The sequence below is a fragment of the Cyprinodon variegatus genome, unplaced genomic scaffold (genome assembly GCF_000732505.1).
Source record: "Cyprinodon variegatus isolate N-32 unplaced genomic scaffold, C_variegatus-1.0 Scaffold1482, whole genome shotgun sequence".
Lineage (NCBI taxonomy): Eukaryota > Metazoa > Chordata > Actinopteri > Cyprinodontiformes > Cyprinodontidae > Cyprinodon > Cyprinodon variegatus.
Window position 1 is genome coordinate 13,430 of NW_015151935.1, and position 23,333 is coordinate 36,762.

Below are 23,333 nucleotides of genomic sequence, written 5' to 3' on the forward strand. Positions count from 1 at the left end.
TGAAGAGTATAGGTTGACCCTTAACCGTTGTCGGTACTCATTAGTCTTCGGCCACCCCCCCAGTGCACATTGGTCCCTGTTAAATGTCCTAGAGCCGCCACTGCACAATTCTGGTTAAGAGGACTAGCGTTTAGTAGTACACAATGTAGGGAGAGCAGTTATCATGGATGTGGGGGCATCCGTGTTAAGGTAGATAAATCTATGATTTATCATTCTATCATATGACAGTGCATCAGATTTTTCTACTCCAATATTAAGTTGACAAAAATATAACTATTTCAATTTCATGTAGTAGAATCAAGTTAGGTGTAAAAAGAAATTAAAATAAAAAGTGAGAAAGCTGTAAAGAACATTTAAGATAGGTGTTAATGATATTAATTTGGTGTAATTTCCATTAAAACCTCTCTGTCATAGTCAGGAGCATTTTCACTCTACCCATGGATTCTATCAAGTGAAACAGGGATAGTTTTTTTTACCTTTAGCTGTTTTTTCCCAAAAAAAATCCAAACATCAGATAGTAGAATTTTTTTACTTTAACATTTTAAGTTCTTAAAGACAAATTGGAATTGGGGAAAGTTTGTATTGACAGAGATTTACTAAATTCCCGGTGTCTCCCCCAAAAAATCAATTAAATGTGTATCCGTGAAACAGAAAAATCATAATAATGATAAGAAGATGGAACCTGCTGATTGCCTTGTGTGTAATTTGGCAAGCTGATTTATTGAGTAAAAGGTGCAAACGAAATATTACAGCAAGAACATTTGGGAACCTAATATATAGCAAATATGTTCCAAGTGCTTTGATTTATGAGCAGATCAGCTGCAGTGAGCCCAATCCAAGCATCTGAACGGCAGCTGATCCAGAGTAGTAGCCTTAGTAATTTGTTGGCAAGGAAAGACTCACCTGCTTTTAAGTAATGTTGGGAAGGTCTTATTGTGTAAAACGGAAAAAAAAGGTTTACGTTTCTCTTCAATGAGAAACGTAAACCTTGACATTTGCTAAAGTTATACCAACTAACATAGAGAGCACAAGGTCTTTATTCAGAGCGGATCATTTTAAAGTGGTTGATAACCAAAACACACACACTCATCCATACAAGAGGAATAAAGAACCATACGAAAAGTCAGAGGTTAAGACAGGTAATCTGAAAAACTTGTTAATCTGCAAGATATTGTGAATCATCTGTGCAAATGTATTTTACCTGTGTGTGGATAGTGGAAACAGCCACCAGCTCCACATTAAATACACCTCGATGGTTGTCTACCCACTTCATTCCTGGAAGAGGGACCTGAAATAAGACAGAAAAAATTAGGGCTTGCTTTGGCAAGAGGAAGAAAAAACAGAAATAAAAAGGGTGAAAGTGTGAAATTTGTTCTTTTTGTAAGGATAATACTTTATCTAAAGCCCAATCAGAAGGTGCAGAAAAGAAAAGAAACTGCACAGAATCACAACTTCCTGATTGACCTTTTAAAAGGGTTTAACATTTTTTATTTTTACAAGTTTTAAACAACTTTTTTTTTTACAGATTGACAGATATTCACAAAAAACTCTTTAGAGAGTAGTTGGGAATTAAGAGGATCAACTTTGACCTTTAAAAAGAAGTTAGATGTCAACTAATAGGACATTGATAAGCATCTGACTGGCTATAGAATGTTTATATATAAAATAACAGAACACTCTAACAGCAGAGCTTACATCTGGAGAGAGAACTGAGTATGACTGTGGTGGTTTCTCAAGGGATACAGGCAAGCAAAAGTGTCCCGTTCTCAGGCGACCATTCTGTAACATTGGGATCCACTGGAGAAAGAAAAGGTTTTCATCAGTAGGCGTAAACTTGGATCCTTGCAAGAGATGGCAGATAGATCCAAACAAAATGAGCATATTGATCTGTCTTTTAAAGTACATGATTGTGGTTTGACCTACCGTGTACCCCACAGGGGTCTCTAGTGGTGTGTTCTGCTTCTGCTGGCAGCTAACATGGTAAAACGTGAAGAGAATGTGGTGGTGGTCTGACAGCGAAGCAGGCAACTTTATCTTTATCTCATCATGGAAGTCAGGGGATCTGCAGTCATATATGACAAACATTTAACTGGAACATACCTTTAAAAATCAGAAAGATTTTTATTTTTTCCTTGTTGAAGAGCTAAGTGTGAAGCTCTGCTTTTCCAGGTTCTTTCTTAGTTTTTCATGCTTAGCCCTGAGTAATAGCCAAGGTGTCTGTCTCTACTACTTCTATTATTAAAAAGTAAATTAGGATAACACTTTAAAACCTCTAAAATAACCCAAAGAATTTGTTTTAAGATCACAAAATATTTATGTCAGCCTCTTCATATGTGCTATATTCTCCTCAACTTATAAACTCTATCCCAGGCAAAGTGGAAATATTTACTGCTTTTATTTCTTCCAACAGCCTGTTTGATTAAGTCTAGCTGTAAATCAGCACTGGTTTCACCATTACAACAAAATCTCAGTAATAACACCTTTTATTTTTAAAAACCCTTATCTGGCCTGGTGCATGGAAGTAAAAATAATCAGCAAGAGCTGAACACAAGCAGTGTCCCATAATTTCCGATTTCATTTCCATTCAAACTAACAACAATTTCTTCTGGAAACTATTTAGAAAGCAGCAGCTGCGCTCTACCCAATGTGATCAACTCAATTAAATTAGTTTTCCCCTTTTTCTAAATTCTCTATTCTGGCGGAGGAACTGAGAAAAAAACAAGCAAACTTATAAATTAAAAGCAGTGTGTGTATTTTTGTTAATGTTTTACCTCTCCACAGTTCTTTGCTGCCTGCTTCCTTAAATGGAAACTTTCATGGCAAGAACTGTGCTGCACAATTTTACATTTCTGAAAACAATTGGCTCAGTTTTCAGACACTGTTTTTAAGACCATATCTCAGGTGGTTTAAAAATAATGTTTTAAACCTTAAAGCCGTAGGGAAACAGCTGTTCCAACAGTTGCATTTCCGAATTCTCACCAGTGGTGCACGACTTTACGCGAAGGAATCTAGTGAATGTGATTGGTTGTTTATCAAGGGGGTGGGGTTGTTGTGGCGGAAATATGCAAACTTGATTGTAGCCAGTTTCTCAGAAGCATCTTGCTGACAAGTTAGCACCTAAGTGCTAGTAGGTTCCGAATGGGAAATTTTTTTGGGACTTACCGGTAGTAGCACTAAATTGGTGATTTAGCAACGACACTGTCAAGGAGTGCTATGGACAGCCGAAACATGCAAGAGGAGGAGAGTTCTGTGTCGGAGGTCGTGGATGAGTCTCCTCAGTCATACATTTTTTATTTAGAGGAGAAAAGTGAGGACGAAGATTTTTCAAACAGGACGCCAGGGTGGCAGAAGCTTGGTTTGGTGTAGAAGGCTTACAGCCGTACATGTACACAGACGTCCATCCCCGTGAACACTGGGACGTAACTCAATGGTAAAGTAAATGATTCTTATTTTAACCGTTGCGTAAATTAGCTGCAACATATGACTCAAGATACTATGACCGAAAAATTTGATTGATAGATGACCATTGATATGTGATTAACTAAATTTAGGTGTACAGGCTGACGTATAACTAACTGGTCTGCATAAGATAACAAAATTATAAGACAGATTTTAAGACAGGATTTTTTTTTTTTTAAATAGAAATGTTCTAAATTTTGGGACAATATCGTCTGATATGGAGCAGATTTATATACATGTTTGAGCCAGAAAGATTTTACATTTTAATACGATTTCCCTAGGACCTTAAGTAATCTTTCTTTTAGTAATCTAAATGTCAATGTTACAAAATTGGACCTCAAGGCTGTATATTAGATCCACTCTTAACAATTTACACAAATGTGTGTCCGTAATTCTGTTTCTTATCATTAACACCTCATCATAGAAGCTCCTTTCATAATTCTTTTTCTGGCTCTAATGTTCATAAACAGACTGATTAACACAGCTAATTAAGGTAAGACTGGGGCCAGATATTGCCATAGAGACATCTGGAAAAACACAGAACAACAGAAGCTGATGAATATCCAGAAGTCACAGAGTAAGCACAGACTTGCACAAATAATTGCAAAGAAAGACTAGATAAATGACTGGTTCTGTCATTTATATCCAAGGCATTTTTTGTAAAGTCCTACAATAAATCTTCTAAGGCGACCAAGTAACAAAGAAGGTAGTTAGATTACATAAGAAATTAACCTCAGGTGAATTTTTTTGAGGTCCCAAAAGAGGACACTTTCTGTGCTCCCAAGGTCAGAAACAATCAACAAGCATGTCAACACTACTAAAACTGACTGACAGGGGAAATGTTAAAAAACTGTTTAAAAGAGGTCATAGCTCGACTCCCAATTCTCATGGACAAAATTTCTAAAGTTTAGTAACAGGATAGGAATTTTATTTTGGTAAAAATATATTTCATTTGCTTTGGAAGGAGACTAGATTAGTGGGCAAAATGTATATGTAACAAATACAACCTCAAACCAAGTTGTCTTTTAAAAAGAACTGTATGGCTAAATTGAATAATTTTGTTAGTCTAGTGTTAAAACTGTAGTCATAGTAGAACTTAAAAAAAGGCTTAACAGACACAAAATAAGCTCGTTAAAACAGCTTTAGCTTATAAAGAGGAGAGTGTAATATATAAATCCTCTTAATTAGACTTTATTTAAGAAGCTCATCTTCTAATTACATGACTTCACAAGGTAAATGAAAAGATTGGGAATCTTACTGACACACGCACCTGTTATGGTACACAACTGCAGTGTAGGCATCTTTATAAAAATCTGCACAACTTGACTTCCCGAATATGACCTAAAGGATGAAAACCAATAACGTTACTGCGTGCATTAAGCCTAGGAGTTTTCCTTAAAAAGGAAAAATTCCTGACTAAAGAACACCTCATTTACTGCTGTAAATGAAGGTCAAAGCTTCCAAAAAATAGTGTGAAGCTAATTTGAATGGCATTAGTATTATTTGAGGTAGTGGCTTACAGGCATTGCATTGCTTGGATCCTCTCCATTCATAAATTGCACTTTGACTGTGATGTTGCGAGCAGAGCCTTGGCGGTTGGCAAAGTTGAGGCTCTGAGGGTTTACATACAGCAGATTCCTGAAAGGAAAAATCAGCCAATTATAACATAATAAACACAAGTTTTCAACTGTCATTATAGAACAAGGGACAGGCATAGTGAAGAAAAATACCATTTTCATGACAGGGATAGAATTATTAGATCATATCGTTGTTCTTAACAGTGGAATCGAAATCAACATATTATTCAAATTTCTGAAAACATAACCATTACAACAAACAAACAGCCTTTAGTTAGGTCATCAGCGACAAAGACAATTTTCTTCTAAAAATGACATCAGCCCATGTGCATGTAGTCAAATACTCTCAAGTAAATGTAGTAGTTTTAGGCAGCCTGGCCAATCAGGCTGACTTGCATGTGACACAAATGAGTCTGGTTAGCTCTAGGGCAACAACTAACGATTATTTTGCAAAATGATTAAACTATCGATTACTTTTTCGATTAATCGATTAATAATCGGATAGCCAAAGGTTCCTTAAAGAACAGTTTTTACAAAACCAAACCAGGTGAAACTAAAACTTTTCCACTTCAAGAGGCTGGAGAGAGAATATTGATGGGTGAAAAATACTTCTTTTTATTTTAAATGCAAAACTTTTATATAGTTTTTACAATTTTGGTAAAATTACTGCTCAAAGTGGGTTGCTCTGTCAGCTAAAGGCAGGTTTTAGAGTCTATATACTCTGGTTAACGATTAATCGCTTACTAAATTAGTAGATGATTATTTCAGTAATCAATCCTGATTAATCCGATTAATTGTTTCAGCCCTAGTTGGCTAAGTACTCTGATCTAAACAGACTGGATTAATCATGATGTACCAGTCATCCTCTCATTAATATGAGAGTACTGGCCAGTTAAAATGTCAATGTACAGTAGCGGATTAATCCTCAGGAAAAGTATCAAATATCTAAATTTCTACGAAACCTTTTAAAATGTCACAGCGGAGTCTGTTTATTTTCAAGAATGTTAACTGCTCTTATTTTTCCTTGAACATCCAGCTCCTTAACAAAGAAAAAAAACAGAAAAACGTAGGTTGTAGAAAATAGAAAACTTATTTTACTTGACTGCCAGAAAAATGAAAGCTACATTTGTGTCATGAAGGCTAGTTATAACTCAGTAGGGGAGGGAATTAGAGGAAAATGTAAAGTGGCTTGGGGTTTGTTGGCTAACCACAATGACGTACCGATCCCGGGGGAGTCGACCTACAGAGACAACAGCTGTAACCACAACGCCATAATGAGTGTGGGAATCTGTCTCATAATTTCAATTTGACTGATTCTTCTCTAACTTTTTTATTCTGGTATCAGAGCAACAGCCCTGGCTGCTCTGAAGTAGGTTGTTGAACTCCTGCACAACGTAATTCCACTGTGTCAAAGTTAAAACATCAATGAATACAAATAGAATCAACTGTGATTGGTCCATTCATCTCTTCAGATTCAGCTTGAGTTAATAAGTACACATAGGAAAGCAAACTTTGCTTTGTTAGTATTAGCAAAAAAAAGAAAAACCTTTCAATGTGCAACAGATCACAAGTATGTGAAAAGTATGCCAGACATACAGGCTCAGTTAGCTCAACTCAGACTTAAATTTTCTAGTCTTGTGTTGGAATAAACCCAAAAGAACAGTGGAAAATCATAAACAGCTGAAACAGATCTGAGATGATAAAACAGATTCCTCGAACATTTATTGAGCTTTTGGCTGAATTTCACTCCTGCTCTGCTTTCATGATATAGGTTTTTAATCAATTCTTCTTTAAAGAGAAAAAGGTTATCCAGCCTAAAATAAGTCACAAATAACATAAGAGCTGATCAGGATGCCTGTGTGGAGATGTAAGGTGTATTGTCAATGCCAAAGTATTCATTGATGAATCATTGTCTTGTGCTCTACTACACCAATCAGAGGGGCAGGGAGGCACGGTGTGGCATGAACACTTAAAAAAACAAAAACAAAAAAAAACTATCCGTTTTCTGACCTACTAGCATAATAGGTCACTAGGAATGGGCAACCACAGTGTATAAGCTCTAAATACACACACACACACACACACACACACACACACACACACACACACATATATCTTTATATTTTATCTTTATTGATCTCACATTGGAGACATTATTTACCTCTGCATTTACCCCATCCTCTTGGGAAGCAGTGGGCTGCCATTGTGGGGTGCCCAGGGAGCAATCAAGGGATCTTTATCCCTGTCTTGCTCAGTAACCAGAAAAATAACTAAAGAGAATCTAAACTCAGAGAATCAGATGTAGATTCTTCTCCTCTTCCCTCCCAAAAAAACAAAACAAGTGGTAGAGTAGCAAAAGTGATGGGTAGGTAGTCTGGCAGGGCTGATTCAGCACAACGCTAAATCAAACCAAGGAGAATTAATTACAAACAGCGTTATCAATCTGAGCAAAGTGTGTGCAGGGTCCTACTGCTTGAGATTGATTAGGCAGACGATCCATCAAAAACACAGATAGCCATTGTTGGTTTTCTGCTGATCAGCTATAGTACTGCATCACAGATGGAGAGCAGGGTAGGGTGTGGTGCACAGAGGGGATTGGGGTTAACCGGTTAGAAGAGAGGGGGGCCACATGTCATTTGCACACTACTGTGATTTGTTTGTTTGGGAGAGGGAGGGCTCGAGGGGGATTTAGGAGGAGGTGGGAGACAAAGCTAAAAACATAGTAGGGCTTAATGATCAGCTAATCCCTCCCCACCCTGTCTCTACTGTGAGTATATAACACAGTGCAGCCTGCTGCTCTATAATCATTTAAACAGTAAAGGCGACGGAGAAAAGTGTACTGTTAAAAGGAGGGCACAGTAACAGTGAAAGCAACGTTAGAACAGCTACGACACTTCAGGACCGGAGGACAAAAACATGATGAAGCTGTTTTGCCTGTTGCTCCTGTTAGCCGGTTCTATTGCTGCAGTCCATCTGGACACCTCAGACAGGAGTGAGTACCCCACGCTGCCCTCTGCGGTTCTCACCACAGAGGCCAGCCCAACAGAAGCAAAGTCCCGCTTCGCCATGCTGGATGATGTTCGTCTTTTGGCAAATGGTCTCCTCCAACTTGGCCAAAGTTTGCGAGAGTTTGTCCATAAGACAAAAGCCCAAATAAACGACATCTTTCAAAAGCTGAACATTTTCGACCGCTCCTTTTACCAGCTGTCAGTGGTCACTTCAGAAATCAAAGAAGAAGAGGAACAACTCAAGAAGACCACTAACATCTTGAAAGCCAACAATGAAGAGATTAGAAACCTATCTTTGGAAATAAACACTAAGATCAACAACATTCTACAGGAGCGCACACAGCTGCAGAGCAAAGTGGGCAGCTTGGAGGAGAGGCTGAAGGGATTGTCGGAGAGCATGATCCCCCCAGACCAGCTCAGCGAAATCATAACTCTAAAGGTGAGTAGAGAAAATGAAATGTCATGAAATGCCGAATTAAACACATTTTCCTGAAACTGGCATATAATAAACTGTAATCTAATAAATAAGGAATTGTTATGAATTGTGTATTTAACTGTTATTTCAGTAAATTATGGGTACAATGAAACCAGTTTTTCATTGCCGTTTTAGATTTGTCATGCAATTTACAAAATGCAATGGGCAATCTGCAGAGTGTTCCACTGTGTCATTTTTTTGCTTATACCATTTATAGTCAATACCAATAGGTTCTGGTTTATTTGGTACCTAAAATACAGAGAATAAACATGGAAACTTCAGAAAGTGAACACTTAAGAATATTTGAAAATTCCAAAAAGTAGAAACTAAAGCATAAGAATGTGAAAATTATGCATGAACACATTATTTTCCAGGAGGTAATTGAAGCACAAGACAAAACAATTACCAACCTTCTAAAAGCAGTGAAGGAGCAGCATGATCAGCTGGACCATCAGAAAATCAAGATAAAAAATCTTGAGGAAAAGGTATTTGTTGTATATAACGGCGATCTATACACACATTATATTTCAAAAAAGCAATGTAAACAAATTACTCAACAATGGTTTGAAGTGTTAATAATTATTATGTTCATGTTTTCTCTGCAGCTAAGCTTCAATAGCTTTCAGCATACTGTTGAAAAGGCGAAGGATTCAGACCAATCAGTCCCTGACCAGTTTGAATATCTGCAAATAAACTCCACTGGTATGGAAAGAATGATATTTGTTTAAGATGACTCATTATTTTCATTTTGGTTCAATAATGTAAAATCTTATTTTTAGACCTTCCAGTGGATTGTAGTGCATTGTTTACCAGAGGAGAGACAAAGAGTGGAATCTATACGATCAAACCGAACCAATCAGAGCCTTTTTATGTTTACTGTGAAATGAGTTCAGGTAAGTAAGACAGAGCAGTTTTTTGTCTTCTCTTTGTCTCAGTGTTCTGGTCACTTCACTGAAAGCACTGACTTTCCAAAATGTGTGTTTCTTCCAACATTGTCTGTTTTTGGCTCAACAGATCAGGGTTTCACCGTAATCCAGCACAGGACTGACAGTACAGTGGATTTTGATCAAACATGGGAGATGTATGAAAAAGGCTTTGGAGACATGCAGAGTGAGTACTCTTTGGGTGACAACAAATCTGACAGAAATAAACCTCTAAATTTGCTTTCACGGTATACAATATAAATTTGAAAAGGTTGACAGATTCCAAGGAACCAAAATAAAAATTAAATTCTAAAAATGACGGAAAAACGTATTTACTGTGATATATTTGAAGCAAATAAAGTTCCTCTTTTAAAGGATCTTAAGAAAAGTGTGTACTTCTTTCATTGTGTCAGCTAAAACTTTAACTCCTCACGTCCAGTGAGTGGCGCACTCACAAGTGTGACTATTTCGGGCAAAAAGAGACAACAGAACATTATCATGATAAATTGTAAGAAGTGTTAGGAAAGAAGGAGGGAAATGATACAACATCTTAGAAAAGAAAGACTGCCTTTTTAATGTGATACAAATTATTAGAATGCACTAAAGACATAAGTGCTATAAAAAAAGTATGTTTTATTATCTCAGATCAATCAATGTGATTGAGAAGATATGTTATAATTGTGCAGTTTTGATTTTGTTTGGAGTTCATATATGTATTTCTTTACACATATTTTTTTTGTGCGTTTGAACTTTGTTAGTTTCATTAAGACGTAGCCATTTTTGTGGAGGTATGTGCACCATTTTTCTTGTTTACCAACCACCATTAAAATTTCAGTAAAATAAAGAAGTGTCACGTTCTAACTCGCCTGCTCACTTTCTGTACTGTTTGTCAGGTTTGCTAATGTTAAGCAAATATTTAGCACCCTTCTTCAGTTAGAAAGCGGCAATCTCAACATGGCTTCCAAGTGACATTGCTTCAACCAAAGTTCAAAAGCCTAGCAGATGATAACCCATTTTGCCTCTTTTTATTTATTTATTTGTTTTGTATATATCTGAGAAAAATAAAAACAAAAAGAATCTATTTCTCAGCTCTGTCAGGTAGCCACTATGATTAGAAATACCTGAGCTTTGCTTCAAATACTGTTGCAGAATCATTTCGCATCTACATTGACATCATAACCAGGTGTTAATATTTCTATGTTTTGGACCTGTCAAATTTGCAAAACCATTATTCATAAACTATAATGTGTTTCTGTAGATATAATACTTTTATTCAGAACCTTTGTAGGTGTTTTGTAGGTGTAATATGTTTTTAAAGTTGTTTTGATAAAAAAAAATGGTAGCTATGATTACAGAAAAACAGCAATATCATCATTGTTAACTTCCTGTAGGGTCTAGGCTATCTGATTTGTTTTGTGGTTCTCTTTGTGGCATTCATCCAGTGTTTCAAAGCAATTTCTATTTCAGAATAACTAAACAGGATACATTTGTTGACTGCTTTTCCCACAGAGGACTTCTGGCTGGGTCTAAAGAAAATACACACCATCAGCCAGCTGGGAAATTATATCCTCCGAATTGATGTGGAGGACTGGAAGGAGGAAAAACACTGGGCCGAATACAGCTTTTCACTGGAAGGTCCTTCTGAGGACTACACCCTTCATGTCAGCCACGTGGAAGGTGACCTACCTGATGCAATGACCAACCTGACTGGCTCGAGATTCTCCACAAAAGACAAGAGCAATGACGGCATCTGCAGCACTGACTGTGCACGCAATTGTACAGGTAATGTATTTCCATCCTAACTCTTGAAAACTATCAAAAGCATTGCATGAAGAAACAGCAGAGTTTGTCTTAACACAAATGCTGTTGAATGCATTTGCAGGTGGATGGTGGCTGAGTGCATGCAGCGAAACCAACCTAAATGGAAAGTATTTCTCTTTGAGGGCAAAAGGACGGTCTGTGAGAAGGAGGGGTATTCAGTGGCGGCCTGGATCCGGGCCTTTATATTCTCTCAAGATGAGCAAAATCAGCTTACGGCCTTTTCTAGCAACAGATGACGTAAACTAACCTCCCATCCCTCACATTTTCATACTCTTTCACTGTTCTAGGTCCTGACATAAATACCAAGATTCAAATATACAACAGAAAAAGCAATAAGATTGTTTTTATTTTTACTCAAAACAGAATATTGTTGCCCTATTAAACTTTTGCATGATGATATGTCATAAGTCGGACTTACAGATGTGATGCAATTGGTGCAATCATGACATGTAGGTTGTTAACCTATTGGATCTGATTCACCAAGGACACTAGAACAGTTATTACACAACATCTGCAATCAGTGGACCTATTGATTCCCATTGCAGCCTGATTCTATACCAGATAGCAGAAGGCTACATTGGGATGAACACTTCTGAATGAATTACAACTTTAAAACTCAAACCATAAAATCAAAATGTAGATTAACTGAAACGATTGAAGTGTATTTCATTTTTGTGGTGTGAAACTGTATTGCATGTTGTTAGAGGTAATAGAGAGAATTATCAGTCTTTTCACATAATGCTTGCAGCTAATTACATCTAAGCTTGAATATAAATGTTATTTACAATGCTTACTCCTTTAGTTTTCTTTACAGGTAGAGCTTGTAGATTTTTTTTATTCCTTTTTTTTTTTACCACCACAACCTCTGATTTCAAACCGGCTTCACAGGCATGGTAAAGTTTCATCAGCGATCTAATGATAATTCAAACTTTGTTAGTGCACTGATTATCTTCATCGATGTCTGGTCAGTTTTTTTTTATTATTCTGTATAGTATTTAAGCCATGTTCATGCTATAATGATTAATGCTGGCATTGTTAGATAACATTGGGTGTTTGTGTCTCCACTGTTATTGAGTCATATTGACTTTTGTCTTTGGTGCAGCACAAATTTCTGTTTATTTAAATGTGTGTCATACTAACTGTCATCCTGGCAAAACTCTTTGTATGCTATCCAGTAATACTGTATTTATGAAAAAAATTAATAAATAAAATCAGGTTGTTAAAATACAAAATATTGCATTGATTTCAGTATTGAAACAAGCACACAAGAAAAAAAAACAAAAAAAAAAACAAGAATATAAGGTAAATATAGACTCATAATATTGTATTTTAATCATTCAATGGTTTAAACTATTGATTACAGTGTATAACTGCATACAAATTAAATGTGCATTTTTGCTGAGAGTTATGCAATGTCTCTGGATTGAAATATAGTGATTAATCTGCAAACAAAAATCTGCTGTTTTTTTCCTACCTGGACCTAGTAAGAATTAAGCTCCAGACCAAATGAGCTCTAAAACTTGTGGTGTTATAAAAGGAGCTACTTTTTTTGAGGATCAACTTGTCAAAAACTCAAAACAGTGTTAAAATCATTGCTACATCTTTTAAAAATCACAGTAAATCAGCAATGCTTTTTTTTTGTTTTTACACATACGTCAACCATTTTTTGCAGAATTTTGATCATTAAAAACAGTTTGAACAATTTCAGTGGATTTGATGCATATTTTTTTCGTCCAAAAAAAGCTCTAAATATATGTGGATCAATGAACTATGATCATTCTCCACTGGATTGTGACCTAATTACCTGCAAATCAACAATGCTTCTGTGGGCTGCTGCCGGGCAACATTTATTTTACCGAGTCACCTTGACAAAATAAGTCCTTATTCAGGTTAACAACGTGCATGAAGCAAACAAATCGAAACGCTGTCACTGTGCATGTTCCTCCATCAAACAAGTTTGAGGAAAAAACAATTACCATCTGTATTTTCAACCACTTCTAACAATTTAAAAGAAAGAAGTTGAACCACTTAATAGTGTCTCATTTGAGATAAAGTCATAGAATGAGAGCAGATTTAAATACCCTCCTGAATCTCATGAGAAAAGTATATCAAAATAAAAACTGTGAGACTATTTTTCTGTACCTGTATGTGGTGTTTGGCACATAGACATCCCTGGCAGGAAATTCCAGGATTTCTCTGGTGGGGCGCACCCTGCTGTCTGGGTAAGGTTTAACCTGAAGAAGGTCAGGAGTCAGACAATAATGGGGGTTCTCTGGAGCTGGAGAGATGTCCAACTTCAGCTGGGCTATGATGGTGTAAGGTGGGAAAGAAAAAAGAAAAGAAATAAAAATAAAACAGCTTTTTTTTTTTTTTTTCATCACTCAGCATTAAAGAGGTTAATCATTCAAGTGTCATAAGAACCTGTGATGGGTCTGAGTCTCCTCAGCACTGAAGAAGGTCTTCTCATGTCAGCCAGAAACTTAAACAAATCTTCATCACTGAGCCTATCCCCTTCCTATCATGACCAGAAACAGATGCATTTAAACCAAAAAAAATAAAAAAATAAAATGTAAATAACTGGAACACCACAATAAAAGCATGTACCTGTTTAAAGAAGTTGGTAATGGTAAGGGTTGCCGGCCTAAATCCTGTCAGACTGCATGATTCATCTCCGCTGGTGGTCCTCTCTAAGGAACGCCTTCCCATGATGCTTGAGTTCCTCCGTTCTGACCACGAACCTTTTCGCTCTTTAAACAGTCAACAACAAAAATAAAATTAAAAATTACATATTTTCTAAACTTTGCCATGTCTAATCTGCCTAGCAAAAAAAACCCAGTAAGCAGCTTCAAAGGAACAAGGAACCAGACCAAAGGCTAAACAAACAACTCAAAGTGAAATTCCGGAGATCCATACACGTGCATGCTTTGTTTGTAGGCTTTTTTGAATGATTTTTTTTTTTCTTTTTTTTGTTGGAAATGTTTAAGATTAAGGTTTTATTGGCTGAACATGTATTGACAGGTCCAAGAGGTCCATGTATCCCTGCCAGCTCTAGGGACGCTCTCTGTACCCAGATAAGTACATGCAATCAATGTTTTAGTTAACTTGCCAAATATAAGGTCTATGTTTCAATTTATGTAAATGTTTAAAGGAAGGTCAGACCTGATAAGCTCATCTCCAACTCCGTGTCTCTCTCCAGGCTGCCAGCACTGTTTACGATGTTCATCAGGTGGATGGCAGTCCAAGCAAAAGGCATCCTGTAGCGGCCCAGACGCTGACAGAATTGTTCCGACTGACTTCGAAGCTTCTCCAACTTCTCTTTGTTCTGTGGAAAATGAGGATCAAATTAAACAGAGTTGATATTTATCAACTATAGAACCATAGATGTGTCCCTTCAGACACATCACTTTAGCATTTATAACTGAAGTCAGCCTTTATTTGCATCTTCTGATTAAATATCTTTTTTTTTCTCCTGTTCTCTCCCAGCATTGACATTGAAAAACTTCTTACAAAATACACATTATTTGGCACACTTTTATTAAAGCTCTAATTTTTTTTTTACAGAATCTGAAAAGACATTTCTCCTATTTATCATTTTAAAAAGTGTATTACTGTATGCATTGATTATATAGGTACCAGAACAAAACTCCCAGAAATAGTAACCTGTTCAAACAAATGAATTATCTAAACTGTACACCCTCAGATATTAACCTTATAAGAATTAACTAGAGATGAAATAGCATATTTTTAAGATTCAAGTCCCGCTGATCATACCTTTGCAGTATCCGATTCCTTGAAGACCATGTAAGGCTCAGCACATTCTCCAATGTCACCCTGCTGTAGTACCTTTTCCAGCTGTTAATAAAAACAGTGATGTTAGTACCCAAGTTAACAAGCAACAAAATAATTTTTTGTTTTTTTTCTTCTAACATGGCCCATCTTTTAATACTAAATATGTACCTTTTAAAATTACACTGTGATTTCAATGTAAAGCAGGACACGATATAATGCAAATTTAAACCACCAATTTTTCTGTGAGAAATTTCAGACAAATGCATTGGCACGCCTGGTAAAGGCTTAGTGGAAAAAACTTGAACCTAAATTATGCTTTAAAGAAGGAGCAAAAACCCAAACTGAACAGTTTAGATAAAATGTCTCCTTTTTAGGGCAATCATGCAGCCTCTGGGAGAAAATGCTACAAGCCTGCTTTAGCTCTTTGTGGAACCTAATACAAAAATAAAAAACATAAAATAAATAATAATGGAAATAAATATAATTTTCACTTCTATATTTTTTTTTCTGACAATATATTCACTAAGGCAATAAGTGAACTAAAGTCAACTTGGCGATTAAAGCAACTTCAGATTCTGCTGACATCCACATTTCTTAACCATTCCTTCTGAAAATGTCCCTTGATGGGGCAAAGTTTTGCTGTTTTTCTAGGTTTTAGATCTGGTAACTAAGATGGCCATGGTAGAATGTAGATTTCAAGTCTGGAAAAAAAAAATCCTTCTTTAGGTTTCTTTACTTTCTGAACTACCCAGCTTTCCTGTGAAGAATCATAAGACTTTTACTCAAAATCTCCAAACTGTATATCTTTACGAGCCCAGGATGTCATGAAATCTAAGATGCCAGAGCCTTTAAAAGCATAAACGGCCCACAGCACCAGAGACTACATAAAATTCAAAAGTAGCATTACATATTCACCCTTTCTTTTATCCCTGTCCATCTGTTTAGCACGCCACCTGCTTGTAGTCCTGATGTCAGAACAATGAAGGAGAGGGATCCCTCTCAAACAGACAGATCTCTAGTATATATTTACAAATGGCTATTACAGAGCTTTGATGACCCCACAAATGCTGAATTTTATAATCCTCAGAATAAACTTTTTCTGCGATCATAACAAACATGTATTTCTAAAGCTTTTTACAAGAATGGCTATCAATCTGTCCACAAACAGTGCAGCATTCTTAGTTATGCCAAACTACCACATTTCTTCAGTTCGTTTGATACAAAACTACATCCAGATGCATAAAAATCTATTATCAAATATATATTTTGAGTTATATTATGACCTCAAACTAAGATCTTGTGGTATTTTGAAAACATTGTGTACCACGTGTGTTAAGACCAACCTAACATAGTTGTTTTTTTACCTTGATTACTAGGAAGATATCCTGGGAGGGGTAGGTGATGGAGAAAATGGCAGAGCGTGCCAGAGTGGAGATGGCTGCTGTTTGAATGTGCGGACGTAACATTCCTTTCATCTGCTCTGAATTTAAGTCGAAGAAAAAGTTTTCGGAAATCTGAAGGAAACAGAAAATAGACATCTAAGTCAGCATCATTTGATTATATCAGACAAAAATGCATTCACATGGCATCAAAACCCCTACTATAAACACAAAATTGTCCCTTTTTCTTAGAGTAACTGCAACTTGATTTCTTGCGAACAGTTGCTGACAAACACGGTAACGTTTTTTAGAGAAAGATGAGCCTCCAGATAATCAATGGAGCCCAGAAGGAAGGAAAGATATATGAGAAAGAGAGCTGCATCTCAAGGCCACTGCTACCCTCTAGTGTTTGTTACTGTAGGCAACATAATTCCAGGGTATGATTTCACCACTGTAGATTCTTGAAACTATAACAGAACACAGCAGAAAATTTTACAGTCCACTCATCAGATTTCTTTTAGCCACCGAACAATTTTAATGGTTTCCAGAAGTGACCACACAACTCAGGGCCGAGAAAGGAAATGAGGAAAGCATAACAGCTTACCTTTCTTTTTTCCTTGACATCGTATAAGGCCAGACTAGCAAATATGGGCTCAATTTCTATCTCAAACCTTCAAAAGGGGAGAGTAAAAACAAGTGAGTCAGCAAATAGGAGCAGTTAAATACAACTATAGAGCTTTTCTTTTTTCCTGAAAAAGCTTCTCCACCACTTACTTCAAGGACAAGCACTTGACGAGTAGCCTTTGGCCAAAGTGCTCTTTGGGTACTTCAGGCACACAGTGGCGCTCAATAGGCTCCTCCTACACATTCACATCAACAGGCAAAGACAAAAAATCATTTACTGACATTCAGCAGCCATTTGAAGAACAAAAAATATAAAAACACAGATTTTACTTTGGATTGTCTCAATCCCTTTTGAGGTGACAAATGGGACTAAGAGACTTATGCTACGTTCACACCACACAGCGCTTTTGGCAGCAAAAATGCCCCTGCTGCCTAATTTTCAAGCTTGTACACATTAAGGTCAGACGCACCTACAGAGCATATTTGATGCTACTGAAGCGCATCCAGTAAAGTGTGTCCAGATGTGTCTGATGCTTCTGCTGCTCCTGTGTTCAATGGCAGAGAGCGACTTTGCTATATTTGCCATGATCAGTGGGTAAAAAGTAATGTTAATATATTTTTAAGCGAGAAAGTCCACCTAAAAACATTGCCTGTGCAGTCAGTTCATCAAGATTACGATCCTGCCTTTAAATATTATTTCGCTGTCAGAGCCGCTCAGATTTGTGTATACCGGCAGTGTGTTGTCACTGGGAATCCAGGAGTAGCTGGGGGTTTCCACAACTGTTTGTGCAGCTGGAGGTAGATGTTTGCGTTTTCCAAGTATGTGGTACAAACTGCAAGCACCAGAATAATAAAAGCATATTTTGCTGGAAGTTTTTTCGACATTTAAAGTTAATTTAGGCTGTAAATAACCATAACCTTTTTCTTTTTGCAACAAATGGAGTTGAGTTTTGTTTAATTGGTTTTCTACACATTTTTTCTATCACAATGTCAACAACTTCCGGTTTGAGCTAAGTGCTTTTATTTTGTTAAGCTTTTGTGCTTCCGGTCCCGCACAACGTAGTGTCAGTTAGCTTGTTCTCTCATAAGTACGGCATTAAGTTAAACACGGACCTACGGTATCGCAAAATATAGTCCTGGCAGCCCCTCCGAAGAGGCAAAAGCTCTTATGGTGGTTATATGTGGATTTAAAGACTACAGTTTATGGAAAATGACTCTAAAGGAATTAAAATCCATAAAACCCATCAGTAAAGTCTCATCCTAGATTGAGGGCGGCATGCTACATAGGCATTAATAACTTTTTAAGATGAGTTATCATAGCACTCTGCATCAGCAGTGCTCTTTCTGTCTCCCTGCCAGCTCCCAGATCAAGTAAATTTTTTTAAACTCCAGGAATTGCTGCTTGTGAAGTACGTCACGTGACTCAGATGCTCAGAAGCTCATGAGATGCTGCTCTAGACGCACTGCAGGACCTTTTGATCCGCCTTGATGTGTGTCAACCATTGACTTTGCTTGTAAACCAGCTGCTTATGCTGCTTCTATCACATGCTGTGTGAACGTAGCATAAAGGTAAACGTAAGAACCAGAAACCTTTATGTTGTTACCTCATCCAGAGCAGGGTGTAAAGCAAATAGCTCCCGATGGCGGTTGGCCTTGCGCTGGTCCTCATTGTGCCGATCAATCTCCTCATTGGGAGCCCGGTCAAGGAGGTGTGGGAGCAGAGCATCAGGGAGGGAATTCTTCAAGTCAAAGATGCTGCATGCCCAGCTGCCACGTGGCGTGTCATCTATAGACATCGATCGCCGCTTCAGATCATCCTAAAAAAAACAACCATTGGAAAAAATTTTCACATCGACAAACCACAATTGAGGGAACAACTACAAATGAAATCTGCATCTCTAATTGTCACTTAAAAATCTGATAATTTAAATTATTTCCAACTGAAAACATGGAACAGCTTTAGGAAACAAAAGCAGGTAAACATAAAAAAAAACTAATTCAAGGACAGCTTAAAAAGTTAATTGCAATTGCAAAGTTAATTGCATCTTAGAGTTTTAAAGATAAAGGGTAGCTATAGAGCTGTACCTGGTCATCCTGATAGCTGCCGCTGTCTGGCATCTCATCAGCCTCAAACACTTGTTTTGGCAAACCTCTCTGACGCTCCTTCTGTTTGTCCAGAGTGTTGGGGTTAAAGCCTGTGCCTAGTTTATGATATCTAGGAGAGGAAACAGCCATTTTCATACGGTAAACCTCCACCATATCTTGCGAATAAACAGCTCAAATGTATTAAGGGAAGTCTTACTTCCTATTAACAATGGCCCAGTCTTCTGTGTATGATCTGACACAGTCTCTGACATGAGTGTCAGTGTCCCTGCAAACAGACCAAACATTATGTCAGTATCAGAGTTAAATATTCAATGTAGGGCTGAAACAATCAGATTAACCACGATGAAGCAATTATTGAAATAATCTTCAAGTAATTTAGAAAAATTTCATTTCACTTGGTTTGATTCTGTTAAAAGTCTTCTTTAAGGAACGTTTTACTATCCGATTATTAATCGATTATTCGGGGGGAAAAAAGCAACAACTTAATCGATTAGCAAAATAATTGTTAGTTGCAGCCCTCATTTAATGCATAAACCCCAAACAAATCTAAAGATGACAGAACCTTTTATGACATGTTTTCATGCGTTGTCAATCTAGAATAGGTATTTACTCCACTTAATTCCCTTAGAAAGTATAATAAAATACTGCAGCATTTTCTACTGACAATGTGCAATATTGCAACAACAAAACACTAATATCTTTGAAAGACATAGTGCATTTAAGCACTGCATGGTAAAAATATGGATGCACCATTTAGACTTTAACTGATCTATTTGTATACATTTAAAATGGCTTTTAGTGATGCTAAAGCTAGCAGGCAGGTGGCAACATCCTGAGCATGGAAGAAGCATGAAACGTTATTGTTGCAAAAACCTTCCAGGAACTTAAAACCTGAAAACATTTTTTTTATCTCGAGCACAGATAGACAGCTGCATAGATAAGCCATTATAACAGAATATATGCTGGTAGTGTTAGCGAGCATTTGACTGCTAATGTGTTTCTACATAATCAGGATTTTATCAAAGAGAAACGCAAACCTCAGAGTTGGTCAAGGTTGCTGCAATTGAAAAGATCATTTTAAGATGTAATTTCAAGCTTTTTTTAGGACTCTGGCAAATTACAGGAGAACCAGCCTTATAAGGAATTTGACCAATAAAAAGTAGTTCATCTAATAAAATTTTCAATTTAGATGTGTATAAATAGGCTGAAGCAAATTCAAATGTCACAATTATTTTGTGACTTCACAGACCATGGCGCAATTTATTATTTTCTTTCCTATACATGCCCTCACAGCTGACTGACAAGTAAAACTAGCTTTTCTCTATTTATGCTCTATTATTCAGTTCATGAGAAATTTTGAGCGTGTAGATGTGGCGTGCTGCGCTCTCAGTCACATAACTACTTTCTAGAGTTTCCACCACAGCAGGAGAAAAGAGGTTACGGTTGATGAACACTGATTACATAAGATCAGGCAAAAATTGACCTCAAACCCTTTTACAGACTTTACATAACAGTTAGTAAATCAAATTTTTGTCTAGTGAGACAAAAAGGGTCAAATTAGAGTCTGATTAGCGAAAGAAAAAAAATGATAATAAATATTGTAGAAGCTTTTTAACAGGAGAAAGCTCACTTCTGCCTTGGAAATTGTGCCTTTTTTCCTAGAAAAGTTCAAGCGCTCCATTTAAGATGACACCTTTGCAGCGGTAAACTGTGCTGCTTTTTCTCTTCTCCCATTTTGTGCCTATCAGTTGTGTCAGTTTTAACTTACCATCAGAGGGAGGAAACATCTGCAATATTTCTGGAATTTGCATTACGCTCCTTTATGGTAAAAGGTCTGTACTTATGTTGTGGTTTTCAAATCACTAAACTAATATCAAATGAGCCAAGCGCTCCAATCGCTATTGACACTGAATGTTTTTGGGAACTATCTTGGAGAAGAGCTTTAATATTGGATGAAAATGTATTTAAGATTAAAGAAATAAAATTACAGTTTAAATATTATTTTCATAAATGTCAAAATACAAACTTTCATTTGTATCTAATAGATGTAGAGTATATTAAAGTAACATGTGCTGTAAGCGTAAAAAAACATAGATTTTCAACAAAAAAAGGATGATTTTAATAAAATTAAAGCATGCTCTATCAGTTAAGTATAACACTTTCAAAAAATGAAATGCTATTAAAAAGAGTCGCCAATCAAGAACAGACAAGTTTGGACTAATGATGCTAAAAGTTGTTATCAGCAAATCATAGAATTTCAGATTTAAAAAAAAATCTATAAATATTATTTAAAAAAAATCAAATTATGGGATTTCTCTATCACTTTTTTGATCAGATCCACCTTGAATAAAATTAACATTAACATGACGGTTTAACTCAATAAGTGTTTCTGAAATGGGTTTTAATTTACCCTTCTTCTGGGACAGCCGGCACAACGGTGCGACATTCCCTGGGTGTGTAGATGACCTCGATGTCATCAGGGGGAAACTCAATTAGATCTCTGAGGGGACCTGACTCCACGATGGGAGGGTGTGTGATGAGATACTCTTCAAAGTCCACTGGCTCTACTGCCTCTGTAAGGGGAACCTGTTGGATAGAGAGAATTAGCCATAATAGTCAAGTTTAGTAGGGAGAAAGGAGCTAAAGTAAAAGTACTTTTAGCTTATAGATTAGCTAGCTCCACTATTATGTCTGGGGTAGGCAATGAAAGGACAGAGCAAAACTTTCAGCATGTAACAGGAAGGCTAAACAGAGCAAATCTAAAGAGCATTGTTGTACAAAGTGTAACTTTAACTTCTTTCTAATATGGAAAATATTCACAGCACTTTCAGCATTTCAGAATCAATGTCAGATTCTACCTTCTTAGGGAATATGCTCATAGACTCAACTTTTAAAAATGTTAGCTACAGTAACGATACTCATGAAAAATGTCGAGCATGAAGTCATTTTGGCTTTTACTAATAAGATTTTTTTTCAATATCTACTCGTTTTCACAAACAAAGCAAAACATTACAACTGCTTCTATTACAAAGTAAAGATTACTGCCCATTATTGAAGGTGAGGAAGCAGTAATTAAGAAAGTAGCCATTAAAAAGATAGAAGAATTGGCTATATATAGTAAATGCAGGTCAAAATTAACGCAGGTATATCTAATATAAGTAAAAAGATGATAAATGTTCAACCATAGGTAGAGGGTAGAAAGTTTATGTGCAATAATCTCTCACAAAAATCCTATCTTTTTATTTTATGGTTGTAAAGCCAATAGTAACCTGAAGCCCCTTTCACACTTAGAACCTCACACCGAAATTTACCAGCTCAATACCTAGCACTATACGTTAATCAGTAGTAGTGATGTGTTGCCTAGCAACAGTCCTGCTTCATGCTACATGTTGTTAACCTCTACAACAACAGCATCACTAACAAACTGGCTTGCAATATTTTATCAAGTATCTTTAGGAAACAAGAAGGCTAATTTTAAACATAGCTGAAAAGTGATCCAAAAAAAAAAAAAAAAAAAAGCAAATAAACAAACTCCTCTCTGTCTATGTGGAGATTAGAAATAGTTCACCAGGATAACCGCTGCTCTTCAGGACTGATAAATATACTGAGCAAAATATTTATTCATCAATATACCTAAAAGTCTACAGAGGAAGTACTGTTGGGTAAATGACCACCACAGGAGGAGTGGGAGAGGTCAATCTAGCTAACCTCATGTCAGTCAATCTTCAGGAGTTTTCATAACTCTACTAACAGTAAGAACCACCTACCACAAAGTGATCGCTTGTTATTGCTAATCAGCTGTTTGAAAGATGTAATTTCAAGCAGAAAATCTTCTTTAGAGGTTGGTTTGATCAATTAAAGCTATATCCCTTTCACCTGCAGGTGATATTGGGTACATCCATTCCACCGTTACTGGGTTAAGTCTGGACAGAGCTGACCCGGTAATTTACTGGGAATACTTGGAATGTGTGAAAGGTGCCGATTCCTGTTAGCCCCAGGAATGTGTGACGTTGTTGCCAATTAGCACAAGAATTTCAACAAATAGGCTGTCAGAGCAGAGTAAAATAGCATCAAAGTTACTGTACCTGCAAAGTCATTCAAGGATCCCTCCTAATCAAGTCTGGCCGATTAAAAAATATCTTTTATATAATCACATATGTCAAAGAAAATGA

The 23,333-nt window shown here is 36.7% G+C and overlaps 2 protein-coding genes across 2 annotated transcripts in view; one reads left to right on the top strand and one right to left on the bottom strand.

The window, feature by feature from the left end:
* LOC107103580 (dedicator of cytokinesis protein 7-like) overlaps positions 1 to 23,333 on the bottom strand; it is a gene marked incomplete at its 3' end in the record, with an annotated part of 41,480 nt that overhangs the window by 12,671 nt on the left and 5,476 nt on the right. The window contains exons 3-19 of the mRNA XM_015403348.1: positions 21,572 to 21,747; positions 19,358 to 19,426; positions 19,141 to 19,270; positions 18,660 to 18,872; positions 17,206 to 17,291; positions 17,036 to 17,102; positions 16,417 to 16,566; positions 15,035 to 15,115; positions 14,423 to 14,585; positions 13,868 to 14,010; positions 13,685 to 13,778; positions 13,406 to 13,568; positions 4,980 to 5,097; positions 4,730 to 4,800; positions 1,924 to 2,062; positions 1,696 to 1,797; positions 1,202 to 1,288 (exon numbers count right to left, since the gene is read on the bottom strand). Of these exons, the coding sequence (XP_015258834.1) occupies positions 1,202 to 1,288; positions 1,696 to 1,797; positions 1,924 to 2,062; positions 4,730 to 4,800; positions 4,980 to 5,097; positions 13,406 to 13,568; positions 13,685 to 13,778; positions 13,868 to 14,010; positions 14,423 to 14,585; positions 15,035 to 15,115; positions 16,417 to 16,566; positions 17,036 to 17,102; positions 17,206 to 17,291; positions 18,660 to 18,872; positions 19,141 to 19,270; positions 19,358 to 19,426; positions 21,572 to 21,747 (2,052 nt within the window). The remainder of the gene's footprint in view (positions 1 to 1,201; positions 1,289 to 1,695; positions 1,798 to 1,923; positions 2,063 to 4,729; positions 4,801 to 4,979; positions 5,098 to 13,405; positions 13,569 to 13,684; positions 13,779 to 13,867; positions 14,011 to 14,422; positions 14,586 to 15,034; positions 15,116 to 16,416; positions 16,567 to 17,035; positions 17,103 to 17,205; positions 17,292 to 18,659; positions 18,873 to 19,140; positions 19,271 to 19,357; positions 19,427 to 21,571; positions 21,748 to 23,333) is intronic.
* On the top strand, positions 7,871 to 12,436 carry angptl3 (angiopoietin like 3). The gene is made up of 7 exons (XM_015403349.1): positions 7,871 to 8,483; positions 8,894 to 9,004; positions 9,125 to 9,221; positions 9,299 to 9,412; positions 9,534 to 9,629; positions 10,952 to 11,224; positions 11,325 to 12,436. Exons 1-7 carry the CDS (start codon positions 7,953 to 7,955, stop codon positions 11,507 to 11,509), a joined length of 1,407 nt encoding a protein of 468 aa, XP_015258835.1. The 5' UTR covers positions 7,871 to 7,952; the 3' UTR covers positions 11,510 to 12,436.